We start from the raw sequence: 25,068 nt of genomic DNA, 5'->3' as shown, positions 1-25,068 counted from the left end.
AGACGCAGAGCGGTATAATAAGAGCATATAATATCATGAAACATACAGAACACCTACAAGCTCAAATTGAACCCCCAAAATACCCACAACATATATATAAGCATATAAGTTTCACAGAGGAGTGCTACTGAGCATGGCAATATGTATTTAAAACCAGAGACATAACATAAAACACAGACAAAGCTCAGTGCACATCCAGAAAAACTTATATACGGTACAGTGCCTAAATATACATGTATAAATAATTAATAAATAAAATGGTCTTTTAGTTTAACATTTTGGCCAAATTGTTGTAAGCCCTTGAGCCAAACTTCACGGCAGACCACGTTCAAGGGTCCCTAACACTAATATAAATTCTTAATAACCTGTGTAATAACAGGAAGAATGATTTATAATAAATCTGTCAATATGAGTTGCAAAAGTTCTAAGTCTGATTGAAGCTTTTATTAACCTGTACATTACCAGGAAAAGCACTCTGTAATAGATTTGTCACAATCACACTGCATGCAGGCAAGTTCCCCTGATAGTTGGAGATGCCATGGAGTGAGCTTTTAACCATTTAAATGTGGGAGGGAGTGAGCTTCAATTGGATAGGAGGTTGCCACCCTCAATTTGAGCTTGTAGGTGTTCTGTATGTTTTATAATTCTTGTGCAGCTAGTCTTGGCTGTTTTGGAGGGTGGCAACCTCCTATCCAATTGAAGCTCACTCCCTCCCACATTTAAATGGTTAAAAGCTCACTCCATGGCATCTCCAGCTATTAGGGGAACTTGCCTGCATGCAGTGTGATTGTGACAAATCTATTACAGAGTGCTTTTCCTGGTAATGTACAGGTTAATAAAGGCTTCAATCAGACTTAGAACTTTTGCAACTCATATTGACAGATTTATTATAAATCATTCTTCCTGTTATTACACAGGTTATTAAGAATTTATATTAGTGTAGGGACCCTTGAACGTGGTCTGCCGTGAAGTTTGGCTCAAGGGCTTACAACAATTTGGCCAAAATGTTAAACTAAAAGACCATTTTATTTATTAATTATTTATACATGTATATTTAGGCACTGTACCGTATATAAGTTTTTCTGGATGTGCACTGAGCTTTGTCTGTGTTTTATGTTATGTCTCTGGTTTTAAATATAATATCATGCCAAGCGGTATAATAAGAGGCATATATTAACACGCAGAGCAGTATAATAAGAGGCATATAATAACACGCAGAGCGGTATAATACGAGGCATATAATAACACGCAGAGCGGTATAATAAGAGGCATATAATGACACGCAGAGCGGTATAATAGGAGGCATATAACACGCAGAGCGGTATATTAAGAGGCATATAATAACACGCAGAGCGGTATAATAACACGCAGAGCGGTATAATAAGAGGCATATAATAACACGCAGAGCGGTATAATAAGAGGCACATAATAACACGCAGAGCGGTATAATAAGAGACATATAATAACACGCAGAGCGGTATAATAAGAGGCATATAATAACACGCAGAGCGCTATAATAACACGCAGAGCGGTATAATAAGAGGCATATAATAACACGCAGAGCGGTATAATAAGAGCCATATAATAACACGTAGAGCGCTATAATAAGAGGCATATAATAACACGCAGAGTGATATAATAAGAGGCATATAATAACACGCAGAGCGGTATAATAAGAGGCATATAATAACACGCAGAGCGGTATAATAAGAGGCATATAATAACACGCAGAGCGGTATAATAAGAGGCATATAATAACACGCAGAGCGCTATAATAACACGCAGAGCGGTATAATGAGAGGCATATAATAACACGCAGAGCGGTATAATAAGAGACATATAATAACACGCAGAGAGGTATAATAAGAGACATATAATAACACGCAGAGAGCTTTAAGAGGCATATAATAACACGCAGAGCGGTATATTAAAACGCAGAGCGGTATAATAAGAGGCATATAATAACACGCAGAGCGGTATAATAAGAGACATATAATAACACGCAGAGCGCTATAAGAGGCATATAAAAAAATGCAGAGCGGTATAATAAAACGCAGAGCGGTATAATAAGAGACATATAATAACACACAGAGCGCTATAAGAGGCATATAATAACACGCAGAGCGGTATAATAAGAGGCATATAATAACACGCAGAGCGTTATATAAAAGAGACGTATAATAACACGCAGAGCGGTATAATAAGAGGCATATAATAACACGTAGAGCGGTATAATAAGAGGCATATAATAACAAGGAAAGCGGTATAATAAGAGGCATATAATAACACGCAGAGCAGTATAATAACATGCAGAGCGGTATAATAAGAGGCATATAATAACACGCAGAGCGGTATAAGAAGCATATATTAACACGCAGAGCGGTATAATGAGAGGCATATAATAACACGCAGAGCGGTATAATACGAGGCATATAATAACACGCAGAGCGGTATAATAAGAGGCATATAATGACACGCAGAGCGGTATAATAAGAGACATATAATAACACACAGAGCGCTATAAGAGGCATATAATAACACGCAGAGCGGTATAATAAGAGGCATATAATAACACGCAGAGCGTTATATAAAAGAGACGTATAATAACACGCAGAGCGGTATAATAAGAGGCATATAATAACACGTAGAGCGGTATAATAAGAGGCATATAATAACAAGCAAAGCGGTATAATAAGAGGCATATAATAACACGCAGAGCAGTATAATAACATGCAGAGCGGTATAATAAGAGGCATATAATAACACGCAGAGCGGTATAAGAAGCATATATTAACACGCAGAGCGGTATAATGAGAGGCATATAATAACACGCAGAGCGGTATAATACGAGGCATATAATAACACGCAGAGCGGTATAATAAGAGGCATATAATGACACGCAGAGCGGTATAATAAGAGGCATATAATAACACGCAGAGCGGTATAATAACACGCAGAGCGGTATAATAAGAGGCATATAATAACACGCAGAGCGGTATAATAAGAGGCATATAATAATACGGAGAGCGGTATAATAAGAGGTGTATAATAACACGCAGAGCGGTATAATAAGAGGCATATAATAACACGCAGAGCGGTATAATAAGAGGCGTATAATAACACGCAGAGCGGTATAATAACACGCAGAGCGGTATAATAAGAGGCATATAATAACACGCAGGGCGATATAATAAGAGGCATATAATAACACGCAAAGCGGTATAATAAGAGGTGTATAATAACACGCAGAGCGGTATAATAAGAGGCATATAATAACACGCAGAGCGGTATAATAAGAGGTGTATAATAACACGCAGAGCGGTATAATAAGGTGTGTATAATAACACGCAGAGCGGTATAATAAGAGGCATATAATAACACGCAGAGCGGTATAATAAGAGGCGTATAATAACACGCAGAGAGGTATAATAACACGCAGAGCGGTATAATAAGAGGCATATAATAACACGCAGGGCGATATAATAAGAGGCATATAATAACACGCAGAGCGGTATAATAACACGCAGAGCGGTATAATAAGAGGCATATAATAACACGCAGGGCGATATAATAAGAGGCATATAATAACACGCAGAGCGGTATAATAAGAGGTGTATAATAACACGCAGAGCGGTATAATAAGAGGCATATAATAACACGCAGAGCGGTATAATAAGAGGCATATAATAACACGCAGAGCGGTATAATAAGAGGCGTATAATAACACGCAGAGCGGTATAAGAGGCGTATAATAACACGCAGAGCGGTATAATAAGAGGCATATAATAACACGCAGAGCGGTATATAAAAGAGACGTATAATAACACGCAGAGCAGTATAATAAGAGGCATATAATAACACGCAGAGCGGTATAATAAGAGGCATATAATAACACGCAGAGCGGTATAATAAGAGACATATAATAACACGCAGAACGGTATAATAACACGCAGAGCGGTATAATAAGAGGCATATAATAAGACGCAGAGCGGTATAATAAGAGGCATATAATAACACGCAGAGCGGTATAATAAGAGGCATATAATAAGACGCAGAGCGGTATAATAAGAGGCATATAATAACACGCAGAGCGCTATAATAAGAGGCATATAATAACACGCAGAGCGGTATAATAAGAGACATATAATAACACGCAGAGCGGTATAATAAGAGGTGTATAATAACACGCAGAGCGGTATAATAAGAGGCATATAATAACACCCAGAGCGGTATAATAAGAGGCATATAATAACACGCAGAGCGGTATAATAAGAGGCGTATAATAACACGCAGAGCGGTATAATAAGAGGCATATAATAACACGCAGAGCGGTATAATAAGAGGCATATAATAACACGCAGAGCGGTATATAAAAGAGACGTATAATAACACGCAGAGCAGTATAATAAGAGGCATATAATAACACGCAGAGCGGTATAATAAGAGGCATATAATAACACGCAGAGCGGTATAATAAGAGACATATAATAACACGCAGAACGGTATAATAACACGCAGAGCGGTATAATAGAGGCATATAATAACACGCAGAGCGGTATAATAAGAGGCATATAATAAGACGCAGAGCGGTATAATAAGAGGCATATAATAACACGCAGAGCGCTATAATAAGAGGCATATAATAACACGCAGAGCGGTATAATAAGAGACATATAATAACACGCAGAGCGGTATAATAAGAGACATATAATAACACGCAGAGCGGTATAATAAGAGGCATATAATAACACGAAGAGCGTTATAATAAGAGACATATAATAACACGCAGAGCTGTATAATAAGAGGCATATAATAACACGCAGAGCGGTATTATAAGAGGCATATATTAACACGCAGAGCGGTAAAATAAGAGGCATATAATAACACGCAGAGCGGTATAATAACACGCAGAGCGGTATAATAACACGCAGAGATATAATAACACGCAGAGATATAATAACACGCAGGGCGATATAATAACACGCAGGGCGATATAATAACACGCAGAGAGATTTAATAACACGCAGGGCGATATAATAACATGCAGAGCTGTATAGTAATACGCAGAGCCGTATAGTAACATGCAGAGCCATATAGTAACACGTAACACGTATCACACTCAGAGCTGTTTAATAACAGGAAGAGCAATATAATACCACACAGAGCTGTATAATAAAAAGCAGAGCCATAAAATTACACGCAGAGCCATATAATAACAGAAAGAGACGTATAATAACATGCAGAGCTGTATAATAACAGAAAGAGACGTATAATAACACGCAGAGCCATATAATAACAGAAAGAGACGTATAATAACATGCAGAGCTGTATAATAACAGAAAGAGACGTATAATAACACGCAGAGCCATATAATAACAGAAAGAGACGTATAATAACATGCAGAGCTGTATAATAACAGGGAGAGTCGTAAAATAACACGTAGAGCCGTATAATAATAGGGAGTTCTGTATCATAACACGCAGAGAGATATAATAACATGCAGAGCCGTATAATAACAGGCAGAGCGGTATAATAACACGCAGAGCGATATAATAACACGCAGAGCCGTATAATAACACGCAGAGCTGTATAAAAACAGGCAGAGCGGTATAATAACACGCAGAGCGGTATAATGACACGCATAGCGGTATAATACCAGGCAGAGCGGTATAATAACACGCAGAGCGGTATAATAACACGCAGAGCGGTATAATAACACACAAGAGCCGTATAATAATACGGAGAGTGATATAATAACACGCAGAGCGATATAATAACAGGCAGAGAGATATAATAACACGCAGAGTGATATAATAACACGCAGAGCGATATAATAACAGGCAGAGCGATATAATAACACGCAGAGAGATATAATAACACGCAGAGAGATATAATAACACGCAGAGAGATATAATAACACGCAGAGAGATATAATAACACGCAGAGAGATATAATAACACGCAGAGAGATATAATAACACGCAGAGATATAATAACACGCAGAGAGATATAATAACATGCAGAGCGATATAATAACAGGCAGAGCGATATAATAACACGCAGAGCGGTATAATAACACGCAGAGCCGTATAATAACACGCAGAGCCGTATAATAACACGCAGAGCTGTATAAAAACATGCAGAGCTGTATAAAAACAGGCAGAGCAGTATAATAACACGCAGAGCGGTATAATAACACGCAGAGCGGTATAATAACACGCAGAGCGGTATAATAACACGCATAGCGGTATAATACCAGGCAGAGCGGTATAATAACACGCAGAGCGGTATAATAACACAAAGAGCCGTATAATAATACGGAGAGTGATATAATAACACGCAGAGTGATATAATAACACGCATAGAGATATAATAAGACGCAGAGATGTAATAACACGCAGAGAGATGTAATAACACGCAGTGATATATAATAACACGCAGACCGGTATAATAACACGCAGAGATATAATAACACGCAGAGATATAATAACACGCAGAGCAGTATAACACGCAGAGATATGTAATAACACGCAGAGATATACTAACACGCAGAGATATACTAACACGCAGAGCGATATAATAACACACAGACGTATAATAACACGCAGAGAGATGTAATAACACGCAGAGAACTGTAATAACACGCAGAGCGATGTAATAACACGCAGAGAGATGTAATAAATCGCAGAGAGATGTAATAACACGCAGAGAGATATAATAACACGCAGAGCGATATAATAACACGCAGAGCGATATAATAACACGCAGAGCGATATAATAACACGCAGAGATATAATAACACGCAGAGATGTAATAACACGCAGAGATGTAATCACACACAGAGAGATGTAATAACACAGAGAGATATAATAACACGCAGAGATATAATAACACGCAGAGATATAATAACACGCAGAGATATAATAACACGCAGAGATATAATAACACGCAGAGCGATATAATAACACACAGACGTATAATAACAGGCAGAGAGATGTAATAACACGCAGAGCGATATAATAACACGCAGAGATATAATAACACGCAGAGATATAATAACACGCAGAGCGATATAATAACACACAGACGTATAATAACAGGCAGAGAGATGTAATAACACGCAGAGAGATATAATAACACGCAGAGATATAATAACACGCAGAGCGATATAATAACACACAGACGTATAATAACAGGCAGAGAGATGTAATAACACGCAGAGCGATATAATAACACGCAGAGATATAATAACACGCAGAGATATAATAACAAGCAGAGCGATATAATAACACACAGACGTATAATAACAGGCAGAGAGATGTAATAACACGCAGAGAGATATAATAACACACAGAGAGATATAATAACACGCAGACGTATAATAACAGGCAGAGAGATGTAATTACACGCAGAGAGATATAATAACACGCAGACGTATAATAACAGGCAGAGAGATGTAATTACACGCAGAGAGATATAATAACACACAGACGTATAATAACAGGCAGAGAGATATAATAACACGCAGACGTATAATAACAGGCAGAGAGATGTAATTACACGCAGAGCGGTATAATAACACGCAGAGCGATATAATAACACGCAGAGCGATATAATAACACGCAGAGCGATATAATAACACGCAGAGCCATATAATAACACGCAGAGCCATATAATAACACGCAGAGCGATATAATAACACGCAGAGCGATATAATAACACGCAGAGAGATGTAATAACACGCAGAGCGTGACGTCACACGCCATGGCCACGTTCTAAGCGAGTCCCGTGGACCCCGGAGTATAATCTAAAGAATAAACATTTTCCCCCTGACCTTTCCGGACCCAGCTCCCGCACACTGCAGAGCCCCAGAGAGCCTGATTCGGGCGATCCGACAGGCAGCTCGGGGCGACCCCCGTGAGGCGCGGGCCCGACGGCGAGAAGGGGCGGCGTGGCAGTGTGAGCCCCGTGAGGTCTGAAGCCGGGGAGCCGGCGGCGGAAGGGGACGGAGCTCCCCCTGCTCCTGAAGTGAAAGAGACGCTCGCAGCCGCCTCCCGCGGCACGGGCGGTAAGAAAATAAATAAATAAATCCAGAATCGGAGGAGCTGTGAGGGGGGAGGGGGAGCGCTGGGAGAAGGTGAACGCTGGTGTAGGCGCTGGGAGGGAGAGGCGGCCATCTTAAGGGGACCCCACACGGAGGTACCAGCACCCCACAAAGTGCAGCAATAACAGAGCCCCTGCCTAGGGAAGAAGTCCCTTTATCCCGCTCCCTCATAAGGACCCCCAGGCGCCTGCACCGCCATTACGTCTCGCCCGCCCCCTGGACGACCATCACTTTTCCTCTAACGCTTACGGCTCCAGGCAAACATCCCTAGAAGGGGGAACACCGCGGCAATGCAGTCGCGTCAGAAAAAAAGCCTCAACTCCGGCGGTAACTAAATACTTTCCGCCGGCGCAGAGAAGCCCAGGCGCAGCGCCTGGCAGCCACGACGGCGCTAACGCACGCGGCTCCCCCGCATCTGCAAGCGACCGCCACGACCGTGGAGAGGTAATAACAAAAGAATACATTGAGGATTTTATGACATCCCCTCCACAACAAACTCCATTCCTCACTGCAACAGGATCTCAAGGCAGCCGTCACGGAGCTGAAGGAGGATATCTCAGGCCTGACCGTAAGAACCACCGAGCTCGAGACAAAACTGGGAGAGACTCTTCAGAGGCCAATGGAGGCCGAAGACGAAGTATTTCGGCTGGGGGAAGAAGTGACGGGCCTAAAAGACGTGATAGAAGACCAGGAGAACAGGGACAGGAGACAAAACTTGCGGATCCGCAACGTCCCTGAGGCTGTTCTCCCTGATCTCATCCGGCCGTACCTCCTGGAACCTTCTGGAACCTTCTGGAACTTTTCTCCTCCCTTGTGTGGCGACGTGGAACCCAGAGACATGGAGATAGACCGGGCTCACCGGGCCCTTGGCCCCAGGTCGGAGAACCCGAACAGAAGAAGAGACCTGATTGTAAAATTCCACAGCTACACCACCAAGGAATGAATGCTGACAGCTGGCCGAGAAAAAGGAGACATTTTCTTCCAAGAGGAAAGAGTACAAGTCTACAGCGACCTGTCCAGAACCACCGTTAACAGGCGAAAGGAACTCAAACCCTTAACGCTGCTCCTGCGAGAAAGTGGCGTCCGTTACAGGTGGGGATTTCCATTTAGACTAACTGCCAGCAAGAATGGGAAATTCTTAACCCTGAGGCGCCCGGAGGAGATGGAGGCGTTCGCAAGAGCACTAGGCCTCACTCCCCCGCCTTCCTGGGGATCAGTGGAGCGCCCGAGCCGAGACGCTGAAGAGGAAGACGGGCCCAACCGCCCCTCCCGCAGAGCCGCTGCTCCAACCCAAGCGCAGGCAAAAAGAAGGTAAAGGAAAACCCAAACTATCCTCCTTACTCCCTGTTGGCCGTTGCCGCAGACCTGTCCCAGTGCTGATCGGATACGGCCGCCTGCAGTGACCACTGAAGAGGAGACGCAAAAACGCCTGCTAGCGGCCGTCCACTCCGTTGAGTGCACCTGAGCGACGCGATAAAATCCCCGACAGCGCAGACGGCCCACCTGCATCATGGAGAGAGATCACTCGAAAGACAACACGCCCCCTGAGGGGCTGCGGGAGACGAAACCATTGCCAAACTCGGCCACTCTGCTGAGTGCACCTCGACAACGCACCCAGTACCCAGGTCTCATCGGAGACCCACCTGCACCACCATAGAAGACCTGCATGAGCGGACCAAGGAGCGGGGCCGGGGGGTCTTTTATGAACGGGGCTAGATTCTATGGGCCATGCAGAAAGACTGTCGAATTATCCATATTCATAGAAGCGTACCGGGCCCCCTCGTGCCTTCCCCCCTCACCCTCTTTCTCCCCCCCATCCTCTTTCTCCCCCCCCCTTCTTTCTCCCCCCCCCTCTTTCTCCCCACCCCCCACCCTCTTTCTCCCCCCCCCCTTTCTCCCCCCCCACCCTCTTACTCCCCCCTCCCCCCTCCCTCATCCACCCCCCTCCCTCCTCCCCCCCTTCCCCCCCTCCCCTCTCTCCCTCCCCCCCCCCCTCTCCCCTCCCCCTCCCTCTTCCCTCCCCTCCCCCCCTGTTCCCCCAGAGAGGTATAATAAGAGGCATATAATAACACGCAGAGCGGTATAATAAGATGCATATAATAACACGCAGAGCGGTATAATAAGAGGCATATAATAACACGCAGAGCGGTATAATAAAAGACATAATAACACGCAGAGCGGTATAATAAGAGGCATATAATAACACGCAGAGCGGTATAATAAGAGGCATATAATAACATGCAGAGCGGTATAATAAGAGGCATATAATAACATGCAGAGCGGTATAATAAGAGGCATATAATAACACGCAGAGCGGTATAATAAGAGGCATATAATAACATGCAGAGCGGTATAATAAGAGGCATATAATAACACGCAGAGCGGTATAATAAGAGGCATATAATAACACGCAGAGCGGTATAATAAGAGGCATATAATAACACGCAGAGCGGTATAATAAAAGACATAACACGCAGAGCGGTATAATAAGAGGCACATAATAACACGCAGAGCGGTATAATAAGAGGCATATAATAACACGCAGAGCGCTATAATAAGAGGCATATAATAACACGCAGAGCGGTATAATAATACGCAGAGCGGTATAATAAGGGACATATAACACGCAGAGCGGTATAATAACACGCAGAGCGCTATAATAAGAGACATATAATAACACGCAGAGCGCTATAATAAGAGGCATATAATAACAAGCAGAGCGGTATAATAATACGCAGAGTGGTATAATAAGAGGCATATAATAACACGCAGAGCGGTATAATAACACGCAGAGCGGTATAATAACACGCAGAGCGATATAATAACACGCAGAGATATAATAACACGCAGAGATATAATAACACGCAGAGATATAATAACACGCAGAGATATAATAACACGCAGAGAGATATAATAACACGCAGAGCGATATAATAACACGCAGAGAGATATAATAACACGCAGAGAGATATAATAACACGCAGAGATGTAATAACACGCAGAGATATAATAACACGCAGAGATATAATAACACGCAGAGAGATATAATAACACGCAGAGCGATATAATAACACACAGAGAGATATAATAACACGCAGAGAGATATAATAACACGCAGAGATGTAATAACACACAGAGAGATATAATAACACGCAGACCGGTATAATAACACGCAGACCGGTATAATAACACGCAGAGCGGTATAATAACACGCAGAGATATGTAATAACACGCAGAGATATGTAATAACACGCAGAGATATAATAACACGCAGAGATATAATAACACGCAGAGATATAATAACACGCAGAGAGATAAAATAAAACGCAGAGATATGTAATAACACGCAGAGGGATATAATAACATGAAGAGCGCTATAATAACACGCAGAGCGATAAAATAACACGCAGAGCGATAAAATAACACGCAGAGAAATATAATAAGACGCTGAGAGATATAATAACACGCAGAGATATAATAACACGCAGAGCGATATAATAACACGCAGAGCGATATAATAACACGCAGAGCGATATAATAACACGCAGAGCGATATAATAACACGCAGAGAGATATAATAACACGCAGAGAAATAATAACACGCAGAGCGATATAATACCACGCAGTGATATATAATACCACGCAGAGCGATATAATAACACGCAGAGCGATATAATAACACGCAGCGAGATATAATAACACGCAGAGATATAATAACACGCAGGGAGATATAATAACACGCAGAGAGATATAATAACACACAGAGCGATGTAATAACACGCAGAGCGATCTAATAATACGCAGAGCGATATAATAACACGCTGAGCGATATAATAACACGCAGAGCTATATAATAACACGCAGAGATATAATAATACGCAGAGCGATATAATAACACGCAGAGCGATATAATAACACGCAGAGATAAAATAACACGCAGAGATATAATAACACGCAGAGATTTAATAACACGCAGAGCTATATAATAACATGCAGAGAGATATAATAACACGCAGAGAGATATAATAACACGCAGAGCTATATAATAACATGCAGAGAGATATAATAACACGCAGAGAGATATAATAACACGCAGAGCCCTTCTGGCTGTGTAGGGGTTAAGTTGCTTTATTCCTCGGGGTGTAGGGGGGGGGGGAAGTGTTCTTGTTTATCTTGCCCGTTGCCGTGGAAACCTGCATCCCTTAAGGGATTCTCCCATGAGCCCTTGCAGCGTCAACACGCGTCATTAAGTGCAAGGGCAGAAGGTGCCTGATGCAAAACAGGAGACTCCTATATACCTGCCCCTGATTAGACTCTAAGCTCTGCGGGTCAAAGGCCCTGATGGCTGAATTCTATGTCCAGCGCTACAGACGCTGTATAATATATATTATTATCAGCATTGTTATTACACGTCCCTGTCATTAGGTCACTTTGCTCCAATGTGGGACTGACCCTTTAACCCATTACACACGTCCCTGTCATTAGGTCACTTTGCTCCAATGTGGGACTGACCCTTTAACCCATTAAACACGCCCGTGTCATTAGGTCACTTTGCTCCTAGTGGGACTGACCCTTTAACCCATTAAACACGTCCCTGTCATTAGGTCACTTTGCCCCTACGTGGGACTGACCCTTTAACCCATTACACACGTCCCTGTCATTAGGTCACTTTGCTCCAATGTGGGACTGACCCTTTAACCCATTAAACACGCCCATGTCATTAGGTCACTTTGCTCCTAGTGGGACTGACCCTTTAACCCATTAAACACGCCCGTGTCATTAGGTCACTTTGCTCCTAGTGGGACTGACCCTTTAACCCATTAAACACGTCACTGTCATTAGGTCACTTTGCCCCTACGTGGGACTGACCCTTTAACCCATTAAAAGTTAAAGTTTCACTGACTGCCCCACACCTCTGGAATGCCCTTCCCCTCAGTACCCGACTAGCACCCTCTCTATCCACCTTTAAGACCCACCTTAAGACACACTTGCTTAAAGAAGCATATGAATAGCACTGTGAACATTCTGAACACATGATACATAAAGCTTGGCCCCCTGCAGACACACTTACCAGAACTCCCTCCTACTGTCTCTGTAAGTTCTCCCTACCTACCAATTAGATTGTAAGCTCCTCGGGGCAGGGACTCCTCTTCCTTAATGTTATGTTTGTCTAAAGCGCTTATTCCCATGATCTGTTATTTATATTATCTGTTATTTATTCGATTACCACATGTATTACTACTGTGAAGCGCTATGTACATTAATGGCGCTATATAAATAAAGACATACAATACAATACAATTAAACACGTCCCTGTCATTAGGTCACTTTGCCCCTACGTGGGACTGACCCTTTAAACCATTAAACACGTCCCTGTCATTAGGTCACTTTGCCCCTACATGGGACTGACCCTTTAACCCATTAAACACGTCCCTGTCATTAGGTCACTTTGCCCCTACGTGGGACTGACCCTTTAACCCATTAAACACGTCCCTGTCATTAGGTCTCTTTGCCTCTACATGGGACTGACCCTTTAACCCATTAAACACGTCCCTGTCATTAGGTCACTTTGCCCCTACGTGGGACTGACCCTTTAACCCATTAAACACGTCCCTGTCATTAGGTCACTTTGCGCCTACGTGGGACTGACCCTTTAACCCATTAAACACATCCCTGTCATTAGGTCACTTTGCCCCTACGTGGGACTGACCCTTTAACCCATTAAACACGTCCCTGTCATTAGGTCACTTTGCCCCTACGTGTGACTGACCCTTTAACCCATTGAACACGTCCCTGTCGTTAGGTCACTTTGCCCCAACGTGGGACTGACCCTTTAACCCATTAAACACGTCCCTGTCATTAGGTCACTTTGCCCCTACCTGGGATTGACCCTTTAACCCATTACACACGTTCCTGTCATTAGGTCACTTTGCCCCTACGTGGGACTGACCCTTTAACCCATTAAACACGTCCCTGTCATTAGGTCCCTTTGCCCCTACGTGGGACTGACCCTTTAACCCATTAAACACGTCCCTGTCATTAGGTCACTTTGCCCCTACGTGGGACTGACCCTATAACCCATTAAACACGTCCCTGTCATTAGGTCACTTTGCCCCTACGTGGGACTGACCCTTTAACCCATTAAACACGTCCCTGTCATTAGGTCTCTTTGCCTCTACATGGGACTGACCCTTTAACCCATTAAACACGTCCCTGTCATTAGGTCACTTTGCCCCTATGTGGGACTGACCCTTTAACCCATTACACACGTCCCTGTCATTAGGTCACTTTGCCCCTACGTGGGACTGACCATTTAACCCATTAAACACGTCCCTGTCATTAGGTCACTTTGCCCCTATGTGGGACTGACCCTTTAACCCATTACACACGTCCCTGTCATTAGGTCACTTTGCCCCTACGTGGGACTGACCCTTTAACCCATTAAACACATCCCTGTCATTAGGTCACTTTGCCCCTACGTGGGACTGACCCTTTAACCCATTAAACACGTCCCTGTCATTAGGTCACTTTGCCCCTACGTGGGACTGACCCTTTAACCCATTAAACACGTCCCTGTCATTAGGTCACTTTGCCCCTACGTGGGACTGACCCTTTAACCCATTAAACACATCCCTGTCATTAGGTCACTTTGCCCCTACGTGGGACTGACCCTTTAACCCATTAAACACGTCCCTGTCATTAGGTCACTTTGCCCCTACGTGGGACTGACCCTTTAACCCATTAAACACGTGGGACTGTCCCTTTAACCCATTACACACGTCCCTGTCATTAGGTCACTTTGCCCCTACGTGGGACTGACCCTTTAACCCATTGAACACGTCCCTGTCGTTAGGTCACTTTGCCCCAACGTGGGACTGACCCTTTAACCCATTAAACACGTCCCTGTCATTAGGTCACTTTGCTCCTACATGGGACTGACCCTTTAACCCATTACACACGTCCCTGTCATTAGGTCACTTTGCCCCTACGTGGGACTGACCCTTTAACCCATTAAACACGTCCCTGTCATTAGGTCACTTTGCCCCTACGTGGGACTGTCCCTTTAACCCATTAAACACGTCCCTGTCATTAGGTCACTTTGCGCCTACGTGGGACCTACCCTTTAACCCATTAAACACGTCCCTGTCATTAGGTCACTTTGCCCCTACGTGGGACTGACCCTTTAACCCATTAAACACGTCCCTGTCATTAGGTCACTTTGCCCCTACGTGGGACTGACCCTTTAACCCATTACACATGCCCCTGTCATTAGGTCACTTTGCCCCTACGTGGGACTGACACTTTAACCCATTAAACACGTCCCTGTCATTAGGTCTCTTTGCCCCTATGTAGGACTGACCCTTTAACCCATTACACACTCCCTGTCATTAGGTCACTTTGCCCCTACGTGGGACTGACCCTTTAACCCATTAAACAGGTCACTTTGCCCCTATGTGGGACTGACCCTTTAACCCATTACTCACGTCCTTGTCATTAGGTCACTTTGCCCCTACGTGGGACTGACCCTTTAACCCATTAAACCCGTCCCTGTCATTAGGTCACTTTGCCCCTACGTGGGACTGACCCTTTAACCCATTAAACACGTCCCTGTCATTAGGTCTCTTTGCCTCTACATGGGACTGACCCTTTAACCCATTAAACACGTCCCTGTCATTAGGTCACTTTGCCCCTACGTGGGACTGACCCTTTAACCCATTAAATATGTCCCTGTCATTAGGTCTCTTTGCCTCTACATGGGACTGACCCTTTAACCCATTAAACACGTCCCTGTCATTAGGTCACTTTGCCCTTACGTGGGACTGACCCTTTAACCCATTAAACACGTCCCTGTCATTAGGTCACTTTGCCCCTACGTGGGACTGACCCTTTAACCCATTAAACACATCCCTGTCATTAGGTCATTTTGCCCCTATGTGGGACTGACCCTTTAACCCATTAAATATGTCCCTGTCATTAGGTCACTTTGCCCCTACGTGGGACTGACCCTTTAACCCATTAAACACGTGGGACTGTCCCTTTAACCCATTACACACGTCCCTGTCATTAGGTCACTTTGCCCCTACGTGGGACTGACCCTTTAACCCATTGAACACGTCCCTGTCGTTAGGTCACTTTGCCCCTACGTGGGACTGACCCTTTAACCCATTAAACACGTCCCTGTCATTAGGTCTCTTTGCCTCTACATGGGACTGACCCTTTAACCCATTAAACACGTCCCTGTCATTAGGTCACTTTGCCCCTACGTGGGACTGACCCTTTAACCCATTAAACACGTCCCTGTCATTAGGTCTCTTTGCCTCTACATGGGACTGACCCTTTAACCCATTAAACACGTCCCTGTCATTAGGTCACTTTGCCCCTACGTGGGACTGACCCTTTAACCCATTAAACACGTCCCTGTCATTAGGTCACTTTGCCCCTACGTGGGACTGACCCTTTAACCCATTAAACACATCCCTGTCATTAGGTCACTTTGCCCCTACGTGGGACTGACCCTTTAACCCATTAAATATGTCCCTGTCATTAGGTCACTTTGCCCCTACGTGGGACTGACCCTTTAACCCATTAAACACGTCCCTGTCATTAGGTCACTTTGCCCCTACGTGGGACTGACCCTTTAACCCATTAAACACGTCCCTGTCATTAGGTCACTTTGCCCCTACGTGGGACTGACCCTTTAACCCATTAAACACATCCCTGTCATTAGGTCACTTTGCCCCTATGTGGGACTGACCCTTTAACCCATTAAATATGTCCCTGTCATTAGGTCACTTTGCCCCTACGTGGGACTGACCCTTTAACCCATTAAACACGTGGGACTGTCCCTTTAACCCATTACACACGTCCCTGTCATTAGGTCACTTTGCCCCTACGTGGGACTGACCCTTTAACCCATTGAACACGTCCCTGTCGTTAGGTCACTTTGCCCCAACGTGGGACTGACCCTTTAACCCATTAAACACGTCCCTGTCATTAGGTCACTTTGCTCCTACATGGGACTGACCCTTTAACCCATTACACACGTCCCTGTCATTAGGTCACTTTGCCCCTACGTGGGACTGACCCTTTAACCCATTAAACACGTCCCTGTCATTAGGTCACTTTGCCCCTACGTGGGACTGTCCCTTTAACCCATTAAACACGTCCCTGTCATTAGGTCACTTTGCGCCTACGTGGGACCTACCCTTTAACCCATTAAACACGTCCCTGTCATTAGGTCACTTTGCCCCTACGTGGGACTGACCCTTTAACCCATTAAACACGTCCCTGTCATTAGGTCACTTTGCCCCTACGTGGGACTGACCCTTTAACCCATTAAACACGTCCCTGTCATTAGGTCACTTTGCCCCTACGTGGGACTGACCCTTTAACCCATTAAACACGTCCCTGTCATTAGGTCACTTTGCCCCTACGTGGGACTGTCCCTTTAACCCATTAAACACGTCCCTGTCATTAGGTCACTTTGCGCCTACGTGGGACCTACCCTTTAACCCATTAAACACGTCCCTGTCATTAGGTCACTTTGCCCCTACGTGGGACTGACCCTTTAACCCATTAAACACGTCCCTGTCATTAGGTCACTTTGCCCCTACGTGGGACTGACACTTTAACCCATTAAACACGTCCCTGTCATTAGGTCTCTTTGCCCCTATGTAGGACTGACCCTTTAACCCATTACACACTCCCTGTCATTAGGTCACTTTGCCCCTACGTGGGACTGACCCTTTAACCCATTAAACAGGTCACTTTGCCCCTATGTGGGACTGACCCTTTAACCCATTACTCACGTCCTTGTCATTAGGTCACTTTGCCCCTACGTGGGACTGACCCTTTAACCCATTAAACACGTCCCTGTCATTAGGTCACTTTGCCCCTACGTGGGACTGACCCTTTAACCCATTAAACACGTCCCTGTCATTAGGTCACTTTGCCCCTACGTGGGACTGACCCTTTAACCCATTAAACACATCCCTGTCATTAGGTCACTTTGCCCCTACGTGGGACTGACCCTTTAACCCATTAAATATGTCCCTGTCATTAGGTCACTTTGCCCCTACGTGGGACTGACCCTTTAAACCATTAAACACGTGGGACTGTCCCTTTAACCCATTACACACGTCCCTGTCATTAGGTCACTTTGCCCCTACGTGGGACTGACCCTTTAACCCATTGAACACGTCCCTGTCATTAGGTCACTTTGCCCCAACGTGGGACTGACCCTTTAACCCATTAAACACGTCCCTGTCATTAGGTCACTTTGCTCCTACATGGGACTGACCCTTTAACCCATTAAACACGTCCCTGTCATTAGGTCACTTTGCCCCTACGTGGGACTGACCCTTTAACCCATTAAACACGTCCCTGTCTTTAGGTCACTTTGCCCCTACGTGGGACTGACCCTTTAACCCATTACACACGTCCCTGTCATTAGGTCACTTTGCCCCTACGTGGGACTGACCCTTTAACCCATTAAACACGTCCCTGTCATTAGGTCACTTTGCCCCTACGTGGGACTGTCCCTTTAACCCATTAAACACGTCCCTGTCATTAGGTCACTTTGCACCTACGTGGGACTGACCCTTTAACCCATTAAACACGTCCCTGTCATTAGGTCACTTTGCCCCTACGTGGGACTGACCCTTTAACCCATTAAACACGTCCCTGTCATTAGGTCACTTTGCCCCTACGTGGGACTGACCCTTTAACCCATTACACACGCCCCTGTCATTAGGTAACTTTGTCCCTACGTGGGACGGACCCTTTAACCCATTAAACACGTCCCTGTCATTAGGTCACTTCGTCCCTACGTGGGACTGACCCTTTAACCCATTAAACACGTCCCTGTCATTAGGTCACTTTGCCCCTACGTAGGACTGACCCTTTAACTCATTACACACGTCCCTGTCATTAGGTCACTTTGCCCCTACGTGGGACTGACCCTTTAACCCATTACACACGTCCCTGTCATTAGGTCACTTTTCCCCTACGTGGGACTGACCCTTTAACCCATTACTCACGTCCCTGTCATTAGGTCACTTTGCCCCTACGTGGGACTGACCCTTTAACCCATTAAACACGTCCCTGTCATTAGGTCACTTTGCCCCTACGTGGGACTGACCCTTTAACCCATTAAACACGTCGCTGTCATTAGGTCTCTTTGCCTCTACATGGGACTGACCCTTTAACCCATTAAACACATCCCTGTCATTAGGTCACTTTGCCCCTATGTGGGACTGACCCTTTAACCCATTAAACACGTCCCTGTCATTAGGTCACTTTGCCCCTACGTGGGACTGACCCTTTAACCCATTAAACACGTGGGACTGACCCTTTAACCCATTGAACACGTCCCTGTCGTTAGGTCACTTTGCCCCAACGTGGGACTGACCCTTTAACCCATTAAACACGTCCCTGTCATTAGGTCACTTTGCTCCTACATGGGACTGACCCTTTAACCCATTAAACACGTCCCTGTCATTAGGCCACTTTGCTCCTACGTGGGACTGACCCTTTAACCCATTAAACACATCCCTGTCATTAGGTCACTTTGCTCCTACATGGGACTGACCCTTTAACCCATTACACACGTCCCTGTCATTAGATCACTTTGCCCCTACGTGGGACTGACCCTTTAACCCATTAAACACGTCCCTGTCTTTAGGTCACTTTGCTCCTACGTGGGACTGACCCTTTAACCCATTAAACACATCCCTGTCATTAGGTCACTTTGCTCCTACATGGGACTGACCCTTTAACCCATTACACACGTCCCTGTCATTAGGTCACTTTGCCCCTACGTGGGACTGACCCTTTAACCCATTGAACACGTCCCTGTCATTAGGTCACTTTGCACCTACGTGGGACTGACCCTTTAACCCATTAAACACGTCCCTGTCATTAGGTCACTTTGCCCCTACGTGGGACTGACCCTTTAACCCATTAAACACGTCCCTGTCATTAGGTCACTTTGCCCCTACGTGGGACTGACCCTTTAACCCATTACACACGCCCCTGTCATTAGGTAACTTTGTCCCTACGTGGGACGGACCCTTTAACCCATTAAACACGTCCCTGTCATTAGGTCACTTCGTCCCTACGTGGGACTGACCCTTTAACCCATTAAACACGTCCCTGTCATTAGGTCACTTTGCCCCTACGTAGGACTGACCCTTTAACTCATTACACACGTCCCTGTCATTAGGTCACTTTGCCCCTACGTGGGACTGACCCTTTAACCCATTAAACACGTCCCTGTCATTAGGTCACTTTTCCCCTACGTGGGACTGACCCTTTAACCCATTACTCACGTCCCTGTCATTAGGTCACTTTGCCCCTACGTGGGACTGACCCTTTAACCCATTAAACACGTCCCTGTCATTAGGTCACTTTGCCCCTACGTGGGACTGACCCTTTAACCCATTAAACACGTCGCTGTCATTAGGTCTCTTTGCCTCTACATGGGACTGACCCTTTAACCCATTAAACACATCCCTGTCATTAGGTCACTTTGCCCCTATGTGGGACTGACCCTTTAACCCATTAAACACGTCCCTGTCATTAGGTCACTTTGCCCCTACGTGGGACTGACCCTTTAACCCATTAAACACGTGGGACTGACCCTTTAACCCATTGAACACGTCCCTGTCGTTAGGTCACTTTGCCCCAACGTGGGACTGACCCTTTAACCCATTAAACACGTCCCTGTCATTAGGTCACTTTGCTCCTACATGGGACTGACCCTTTAACCCATTAAACACGTCCCTGTCATTAGGCCACTTTGCTCCTACGTGGGACTGACCCTTTAACCCATTAAACACATCCCTGTCATTAGGTCACTTTGCTCCTACATGGGACTGACCCTTTAACCCATTACACACGTCCCTGTCATTAGATCACTTTGCCCCTACGTGGGACTGACCCTTTAACCCATTAAACACGTCCCTGTCTTTAGGTCACTTTGCTCCTACGTGGGACTGACCCTTTAACCCATTAAACACATCCCTGTCATTAGGTCACTTTGCTCCTACATGGGACTGACCCTTTAACCCATTACACACGTCCCTGTCATTAGGTCACTTTGCCCCTACGTGGGACTGACCCTTTAACCCATTGAACACGTCCCTGTCGTTAGGTCACTTTGCCCCAACGTGGGACTGACCCTTTAACCCATTACACACGTCCCTGTCATTAGGTCACTTTGCTCCTACATGGGACTGACCCTTTAACCCATTAAACACGTCCCTGTCATTAGGCCACTTTGCTCCTACGTGGGACTGACCCTTTAACCCATTAAACACATCCCTGTCATTAGGTCACTTTGCTCCTACATGGGACTGACCCTTTAACCCATTACACACGTCCCTGTCATTAGATCACTTTGCCCCTACGTGGGACTGACCCTTTAACCCATTAAACACGTCCCTGTCTTTAGGTCACTTTGCTCCTACGTGGGACTGACCCTTTAACCCATTAAACACATCCCTGTCATTAGGTCACTTTGCTCCTACATGGGACTGACCCTTTAACCCATTACACACGTCCCTGTCATTAGATCACTTTGCCCCTACGTGGGACTGACCCTTTAACCCATTAAACACGTCCCTGTCTTTAGGTCACTTTGCTCCTACGTGGGACTGACCCTTTAACCCATTAAACACATCCCTGTCATTAGGTCACTTTGCTCCTACATGGGACTGACCCTTTAACCCATTACACACGTCCCTGTCATTAGGTCACTTTGCTCCTACATGGGACTGACCCTTTAACCCATTACACACGTCCCTGTCATTAGGTCACTTTGCTCCTACATGGGACTGACCCTTTAACCCATTACACACGTCCCTGTCATTAGGTCACTTTGCTTCTACGTGGGACTGACCCTTTAACCCATTAAACACGTCCCTGTCATTAGGTCACTTTGCCCCTACGTGGGACTGTCCCTTTAACCCATTAAACACGTCCCTGTCATTAGGTCACTTTGCGCCTACGTGGGACTGACCCTTTAACCCATTAAACACGTCCCTGTCATTAGGTCACTTTGCGCCTACGTGGGACTGACCCTTTAACCCATTAAACACGTCCCTGTCATTAGGTCACTTTGCGCCTACGTGGGACTGACCCTTTAACCCATTAAACACGTCCCTGTCATTAGGCTTTTTGCCCCTACGTGGGACTGACCCTTTAACCCATTAAACACGTCCCTGTCATTAGGTCACTTTGCCCCTACGTGGGACTGACCCTTTAACCCATTACACACGTCCCCGTCATTAGGTCACTTTGCCCCTACGTGGGACTGACCCTTTAACCCATTACACACGTCCCCGTCATTAGGTCACTTTGCCCCTACGTGGGACTGACCCTTTAACCCATTACACACGTCCCCGTCATTAGGTCACTTTGCCCCTACGTGGGACTGACCCTTTAACCCATTACACACGTCCCCGTCATTAGGTCACTTTGCCCCTACGTGGGACTGACCCTTTAACCCATTACACACGCCCCTGTCATTAGGTCACTTTGCCCCTACGTGGGACTGACCCTTTAACCCATTACACACGTCCCCGTCATTAGGTCACTTTGCTCCTACGTGGGACTGACCCTTTAACCCATTAAACACGTCCCTATCATTAGGTCACTTTGCCCCTACGTGGGACTGACCCAGATGTATTAATTCCTCCCTCACAGCAGCTGCCCTTACCGCTCCCCATTTCATCTCCCAACACCACCCCCCCCCTCCCCAACCCCCCTTACTGCTCTCCAGGGGAAATACACCATAATTAGCCTGAGAAGGGACAGATGGCTCACTGCCTTTGTCCCCCCACCCCTCACGCCCCTATACACACCTCTCCTCTCCCCCCCCCCCCCCCCCACAAATAGCATGCATTTAAATGACAATGGGATGTTTTTTGTTTGGTTACCGTGTCCAGGGCCTAATTCCCTGACCTGCTGGCTGGGGGGGGGGGGGGAAGGGGGGGTTACTTCTATCAACTGTGCTTTGAAGTGGGAGGGGGTGGGGGGTGTATCCGATGTCTGGTGGGGAAGGGGTCACCATCTGTTTGAAGATGGGCCATGTTAAAAACCCTAAAACCGTTCAGCAGCTATATAGGACTATAGGAAGTATGCATTGTCATTACACAGCGTTGTGCGTTCATTATCTGTGCATAGAGATACTCGGCATCATTATACAGCGCGGCGTGTTCATTATCCGTGTATAGAGATACTCGGCATCATTATACAGAGCAGCATGTTCATTATCCGTGTATAGAGATACTCGGTATCATTATACAGCGCAGCGTGTTCATTATCAGTGTATAGAGATACTCAGCATCATTATACAGCGCAGCGTGTTCATTATCAGTGTACAGAGATATTCAGCATCATTATACAGCGCAGCGTGTTCATTATCAGTGTATAGAGATACTCAGCATCATTATACAGCGCGGTGTGTTCATTATCTGGGTATAGAGATACTCTGCATTATTATACAGCGCGGCATGTTCATTATAAGTGTATAGAGATACTCAGCATCATTATACAACGCGGCGTGTTCATTATCAGTGTATAGATACTCTCCATCATTATACAGCGCAGCGTTTTCATTATCAGCTTATAGAGATACTCTGCATCATCATACAGCGCGGCATATTTATTATCAGTGTATACAGATACTCTGCATCATTGCGCGGCGTGTTCATTATCAGTGTATAGATACTCTCCATCATTATACAGCGCGGCGTGTTCATTATCAGTGTATAGATACTCTCCATAATTATACAGTGCAGCGTGTTCATTATCAGTGTATAGAGATACTCAGCATCATTATACAGTGCGGCGTATTCATTATCAATGTATAGACATACTCATTATCACTATATTATATATATATATATATATATATATATATATATATATATATATATATATATATATATATATATATATATATATGCAAATATAGCTGTATGCTCATCTGCATGTCTTAGGCAGGTCTGCAACCCCGCCTTTCCCCATTATCACCCAGCATACAGCACTTCCACTGCAGCAAGGGATTCTGGGAAATGACATGCAAATGAGCACACAGTGTCACTTTTTGCCTCAATAACCATTTTTAACATGGTTCCCTATAGGCTTAAGCTTGCTGCATGGTCACAGCTTTGAGCACAGCCAGGGTTAAGGTGCATACCCAGAAAACCCACCCACAGACAGCCGTTTCGACCTTGATGGGTCTCATCAGTGTGGGGTTGATTTTACTGGTATATGTATATATATATATATATACAGCTCATCCACGTTACAACGCGGATCCGCTTATAGCGCGATGTGAGCGTGGCTCCCAATTTTTGTACTTATGAATACTTTACAACACGATTATTGGCGTCTTAAATACTGTATTGTACAATACATACAAATTGTACATTATTTCTAACGCGATCCGCTTATAGCGCGATGTGATTCTTTGGACCCCAAGCACCGCGTTAAAAGGGGGTTGAGCTGTATATGTGTGTGTGGGGGGTCCTGCGCTTACCTTGATGGTCTTTGTCTGTAGTTTGAGTCCGTTAAGGGTGTTTATGGCTTTATCTGCATCGTTAGGATCCACATAATTAACGAACCCGTATCCCAAACTCTGACCTGAGGACACCAGAGGCGTGTAAATACCAAGGATAGAGGGAGGGAGGGAAAGGGAGAGGGGGAGAGAGAGAGAGAGAGGGACAGGGAGAAAGAGAAAGACGGGGGGATAGAAGGACAGAGCAAGAGAGGGGGAGAGAAGGAGGGAGAGGGGGGAGAGGGAAGGAGAGGGGGGTGAGGGAGGGAGAGGGTGGGAGAGGGTGGGAGAGGGGGTTGGAGGGGGTGGAGGAAAGGAGAGGGGGGAGAGGGAGGGATAGGGGGGAAGAGGGGGGGGGATAGGGGGAGAGAGGGGAGAGGGAGAAAGATGGGGGGATAGAG

General features: G+C 45.3%; 1 protein-coding gene across 9 annotated transcripts in view; it reads right to left on the bottom strand.

Annotated features, from left to right (window-relative positions):
- The window catches only part of ELAVL3 (ELAV like RNA binding protein 3), a 94,979-nt gene that overhangs the window by 27,445 nt on the left and 42,466 nt on the right, over window positions 1-25,068 (bottom strand). For all 9 annotated transcript variants that reach the window (XM_075577525.1, XM_075577526.1, XM_075577529.1 and 6 more), the window contains exon 3: window positions 24,650-24,753. In XM_075577525.1, the coding sequence (XP_075433640.1) occupies window positions 24,650-24,753 (104 nt within the window). The remainder of the gene's footprint in view (window positions 1-24,649; window positions 24,754-25,068) is intronic.

This window comes from Ascaphus truei, chromosome 20, assembly GCF_040206685.1.
Source record: "Ascaphus truei isolate aAscTru1 chromosome 20, aAscTru1.hap1, whole genome shotgun sequence".
NCBI classification, from domain to species: domain Eukaryota; kingdom Metazoa; phylum Chordata; class Amphibia; order Anura; family Ascaphidae; genus Ascaphus; species Ascaphus truei.
The sequence above is the reverse complement of the archived record's forward strand: the minus strand, read 5'-3'. Positions and strand labels throughout refer to the sequence as shown.